Source organism: Sinocyclocheilus grahami, unplaced genomic scaffold (genome assembly GCF_001515645.1).
Source record: "Sinocyclocheilus grahami isolate Dianchi unplaced genomic scaffold, SAMN03320097.WGS_v1.1 scaffold944.1, whole genome shotgun sequence".
In the NCBI taxonomy this organism is placed as follows: Eukaryota; Metazoa; Chordata; class Actinopteri; order Cypriniformes; family Cyprinidae; genus Sinocyclocheilus; species Sinocyclocheilus grahami.
This window is the reverse complement of record NW_015506123.1, coordinates 17,642-22,456: the sequence shown is the minus strand read 5'-3', so window position 1 is coordinate 22,456 and position 4,815 is coordinate 17,642. Positions and strand designations below refer to the sequence as shown.

At 40.9% G+C, this 4,815-nt stretch overlaps 1 protein-coding gene across 1 annotated transcript; it reads right to left on the bottom strand.

Moving 5' to 3' along the window:
- prr18 (proline rich 18) lies at positions 1–2,107 on the bottom strand. Its single transcript, XM_016249617.1, has one exon. The coding sequence runs from the start codon at positions 1,966–1,968 to the stop codon at positions 1,225–1,227; it is 744 nt and encodes a 247-aa protein (XP_016105103.1). The 5' UTR covers positions 1,969–2,107; the 3' UTR covers positions 1–1,224.
- Between the last annotated feature and the right edge of the window lie 2,708 nt (positions 2,108–4,815).

Genomic DNA, 4,815 nt, shown 5'->3' with positions numbered 1-4,815 from the left:
CATTCAAATAATAACGGTGGGGGGGAGGGGGTTGGGGACACATCTTTTCGATTTTATTATCAGAACCCTTAAAAATGACTTGGAACAACACACAGCATATAAAAACACCTCCACATTGCAAAATAAATACTGTACACAGCTGGTTCGTCGATCAAACAGCCCTCGAGTCCATAATACACACACACTTTTAACAAGTCTCAGATATTAAGTGTCTATTCTAAGGCTTTCAGACCGTTTTCAGCAGTACTGTTTTCTGGCACAAAGGATCCTTGGCCTCTGGATGCATTTCACCGGTCGACGTTCGCACCCTGTCCCTGTTAATTCTCCGTATTACTTTCACAGATTGAAACAAACGTCTGTCATTGAGCCCAGCAAAGTGAAAACAATAGCAATGTGCAAAAACACTACTGCTTCTCAGTCAATGCGTAAAGGTAACCTGCACAAATTCTCTTGAGTGATCAGCAATAGGCCTACTTCTCAATGCAGAAAAAAAAAACATCCCAGTCAGTCCATTATGAAAGCTGAATGTGTGTGTGTGTGTGTGTGTACGCAAGACGGGTTCTTGCGTTCAGTCGAATATGTTTATTTGGACATATGGACATTTTTAGCCAGCGCATCGCATCTTGCGTCGTCAAGTTTAAATGGCGTGTATTCAATTTATAAAACGCCTCTGCGTTCTCTTCCATTCTAATAACTCTGCGGAGCGTTCACACATATACGCCTTCTTTCATTAAACCTTATCAGTTTTGGTCTAATTGTAGGTGTATGTAAACATTGCGACGCATTTGAGTTTTTTTCTTCAGTGCCTTGTGCGTAGTGCCAAGATTTGAAGTCGCACAGTCACGTTCAAAATAGTCCATTGTTGCGCTTTTCAGGTGATTGCGAACACAAGAGCGCGCCCCGTGTGCGAGACGCATGTACACACAGGACATGTTCTTTTCGTTTGCGCAGTTTTTTTTTAACTGTTGCTCTATGTACACTTGCCTTGCGTTTTAAGACTGTGCGTCCAGTTAAACATAGTTTAACTTTGACAAAGGCATCACTATATTCTATACGTTGTTGCGCTCCGTACAGCTGTTTTTTCAACGCAAGAACGCGTTCTGTCTGAATGAGCCTTTAGACAACGTGATTTCTAAAAGCATATTATGTGAATTTTGTGTCTTGACTCATGAACTGAAGTCTTCACAGTGGGCCTTTCTTTGCGGAATGAAGTGGTTCAGGTTATCAGCATTTCAGATGAGGCAAAGATGACAGTTTCTCGACTTTCCCAAAAGCTGCAGCACTCTCCACACCTTTGAGCCACTCTTTACATTTCCGCACGACAGTCTCGTCCACGTCTCCATCCTCCTCCTCGTACTCCACATCATCATATTTGTACTGATCGTTGAGGAGGGAGATCTTCACAATGGTGCTAATGTCATTGGAACCGTCCAGTTTGGCAACAGGTCCGGAGCTCTTATTACTGGAGCTGCCCTGAGCTCTCTTGGATGGGAAAACCCGCCGATGTCGCAAGTCCGCGGAAGCGCAGCACTTCTGCTGCTTGGCCATCATCTGCTTTTCCAGATTGCGCTTCTGGATGACCAGGATGGCTTCGGGGGTCAGGCTGAGGGAGAAGTGGATCTCTTGCTCGCCTACTTCTTTCGCTAGAGAGTTCCTGGAGGCGTATTTATGGCTGGACTCTCCAGAACTAGACCGTGGGACGCTTTCGCATGAGGTAGCCAAGGGTTTGGGGACGCTCAACCACGAATGTTTGCTGTCCGTCTCGGGATCTGGAGGGACTCTGGTCGGCTTGCTTCGTCCCTGCTGCTTTAAATTGGCCGATAGTTTATCTTTCTCCGATTCCTTGTCGTCTCCTGTCCTTTGACTGAACGTGGGAGGCGCGACATTGTCCCTGCTCTTCTTTTTCCTGAACAGCTCCTTTCTAGGCGATGATATCCGTGAGTGCAGGTTTATCGGCGGAAAAGGCATTTTAGACGCTATCGGTGCGCAAAATAACGAAGAAATCTGTGCGTAAATGATGGGAGAAATAGATCCATTCGCCTCGGTCCACCGGATCTTTGGGTATTAGACGCAGCAGTCCATTTCGCTCCGCATTTCAATTCTAGACTGACAAGAGGCCGGGCATATGCGGGCTTTATGTGGTGTCACGCAGAAGGGGCGTGGTCACAGCATCAAAGTAAAAACAACAAAGCCATGCTCACACAAGTGCGATACAAAATAATACAGCCAAGTTCACACTGTTCTAGCTGCGTAACCACTTGAGTAGTTCACCGATAACCATGAATATGTCACAACATCCTTTTTGTCTTTTTTTTTTTTAACTCTATGTCTATTGCTTTATTTAAACCAAACCAAACATCTGCTTGAAAATGTGCTTGTGCTTCAAAAATAAACGCGTCAGTTTAATATTGTTGTCTATCCAATGTAATGGCATCCATACCATTTCCTTTTCTTAAAAAAAAATATAAAAACGCACAATAGAAGAAGTGAATGGGGCCAATCCGTTAACATTACAGTTATTTTAACATGACTTTAGTCTAATAAATAAATAAATAAAAATCACTAGCATTTATAAACCTTTTCATTGAATAGTTACATCCAAATTTATTTTTGGCCTTGAGAAATGTACGGCCAATTAAATTCTACTTACATTTAATTCTAATTCCGCAGAAGGGGCGTGGTCACAGCATCAAAGTAAAAACAACAAAGCCATGCTCACACAAGTGCGATACAAAATAATACAGCCAAGTTCACACTGTTCTAGCTGCGTAACCACTTGAGTAGTTCACCGATAACCATGAATATGTCACAACATCCTTTTTGTCTTTTTTTTTTTTTTAACTCTATGTCTATTGCTTTATTTAAACCAAACCAAACATCTGCTTGAAAATGTGCTTGTGCTTCAAAAATAAACGCGTCAGTTTAACATTGTTGTCTATCCAATGTAATGACATCCATACCATTTCCTTTTCTTAAAAAAAAATATAAAAACGCACAATAGAAGAAGTGAATGGGGCCAATCCGTTAACATTACAGTTATTTTAACATGACTTTAGTCTAATAAATAAATAAATAAAAATCACTAGCATTTATAAACCTTTTCATTGAATAGTTACATCCAAATTTATTTTTGGCCTTGAGAAATGTACGGCCAATTAAATTCTACTTACATTTAATTCTAATTCTATTTTTTTGGGTAGTCAGCGTTACGCCACGAAAGCTGTTATATTGAAGATTGAATCATTTAAACTTAAGTGTCCGAATAGTTTTGGGGGCACTGATTATTTGCACATTACCATTTTTCTTTAAGGAATTAGAACAGAATAACAGAGTTGAAATAGCGATGCATCGGAATGCCGCAGATGCAATCGACGGCACTTTTTTGCTGACTGTCAATATTTTCTCCTTGGTGACCTTGGCAGAACACAGAGGAGGCTAAAGACAAGCGGCCTCCATCGTTATCGATCTGTCGCCCTCCTTTCCAGCAATTCGTAATTTCACAGTGATAGCTGTTCTGTCACCCAGCCAAAGTGAAGTGCTCCAGCAGCCCCAGTCAAATGAGGGGAAAAATCAATAGGCTTATCCTTACTGTTAAGCAGCACACAAAGAGAGGCTCATTCTCGCAAACAAAGACCATAGATTGCCTTCAGAATGAAATCACAATCACAGAGATTACAGGCACAACTCTTTCTCAATCATTACTTCAAAACGACACAAGATGAAAACTGATGGCTTGCAACCTGATGTGCTGCCAGATGTGAAATGCTCTGAGAGCTGATATCATATGTGGGACTAGACAGATATACAGCCTATATATACATTCTTAATATAAAGCATTATGTGCACACTTTGTGTTTTTTGGAGTGTAAAATCTAAAGCATCTTCTCAGCCATAAGCTGGAGGGTTCACCAGCAGCTATACCCACAAGCTCACCACGGTAATTACGGACACGTGATCAGCATTGTGCATAGAAGTATGCTGTGGAGGAGGGATGCTCAAGAAAACAGAGCACTCCCACAGTTGTCATGGAAACCGCATCTGTGGAAACCACTGTTTCCTTGCTTAAGCAGTCTAAAAACAGACCAGCCACTCTAGGTTATTAGGTCATGTGAAGAACACGTGACGCTCGGAGGTGAGGAGCAAACCTATATCTGAGCAAGCAAGAGACAATCGTATAGGTGTATTAAACAAAAACGTATTGCTTCGTAGATTCATCACACAAAAAGACAGAGTTAGATGCCATCAGCTGATCTCCTGAGACTCAGTGGGTGGTGAGACAGCTGTCTGAATTGCCCTGGGCTCAGACAACCAACATTAAACACATCATTATTCTGAACACATCAGGCTGAAGATTATAACATATGACACATTAAATACTTGTGGAACAAACAAATAAAATCACAAAATGAATGAACAAAGCTTGAGTACTGCATTTATTTATTTGGTGCATGGCATCATATGAAAAGGTTTTTCTCTCATTCTTTTGTTAATATATTTGGTAGAAATAATTTTTTTTTTTCTGTACAAAAGTGAACAGTATAGTAATTGAGTTCATTCAGAAACATCACATGTTATAACAAGGCACTTGTTTTCACTGTTTTAACTGGCAGTATATCATCTATTAAGCATTTATCTGCCACGCACAAGTCCAAAAGAAGTGATATAAAAAGCACCCATCCATAAAAAAAAAAAGTGTCTCACATGGATCAGGGGGTGAAGAAAGGCCTCTTGTAGCGAATCCATGCGTTTTTTTAAGAAAAATATCCATATTCAAAACGTTATAATCCCTTTAATGTAGCTTGCGCCAACAGTTGT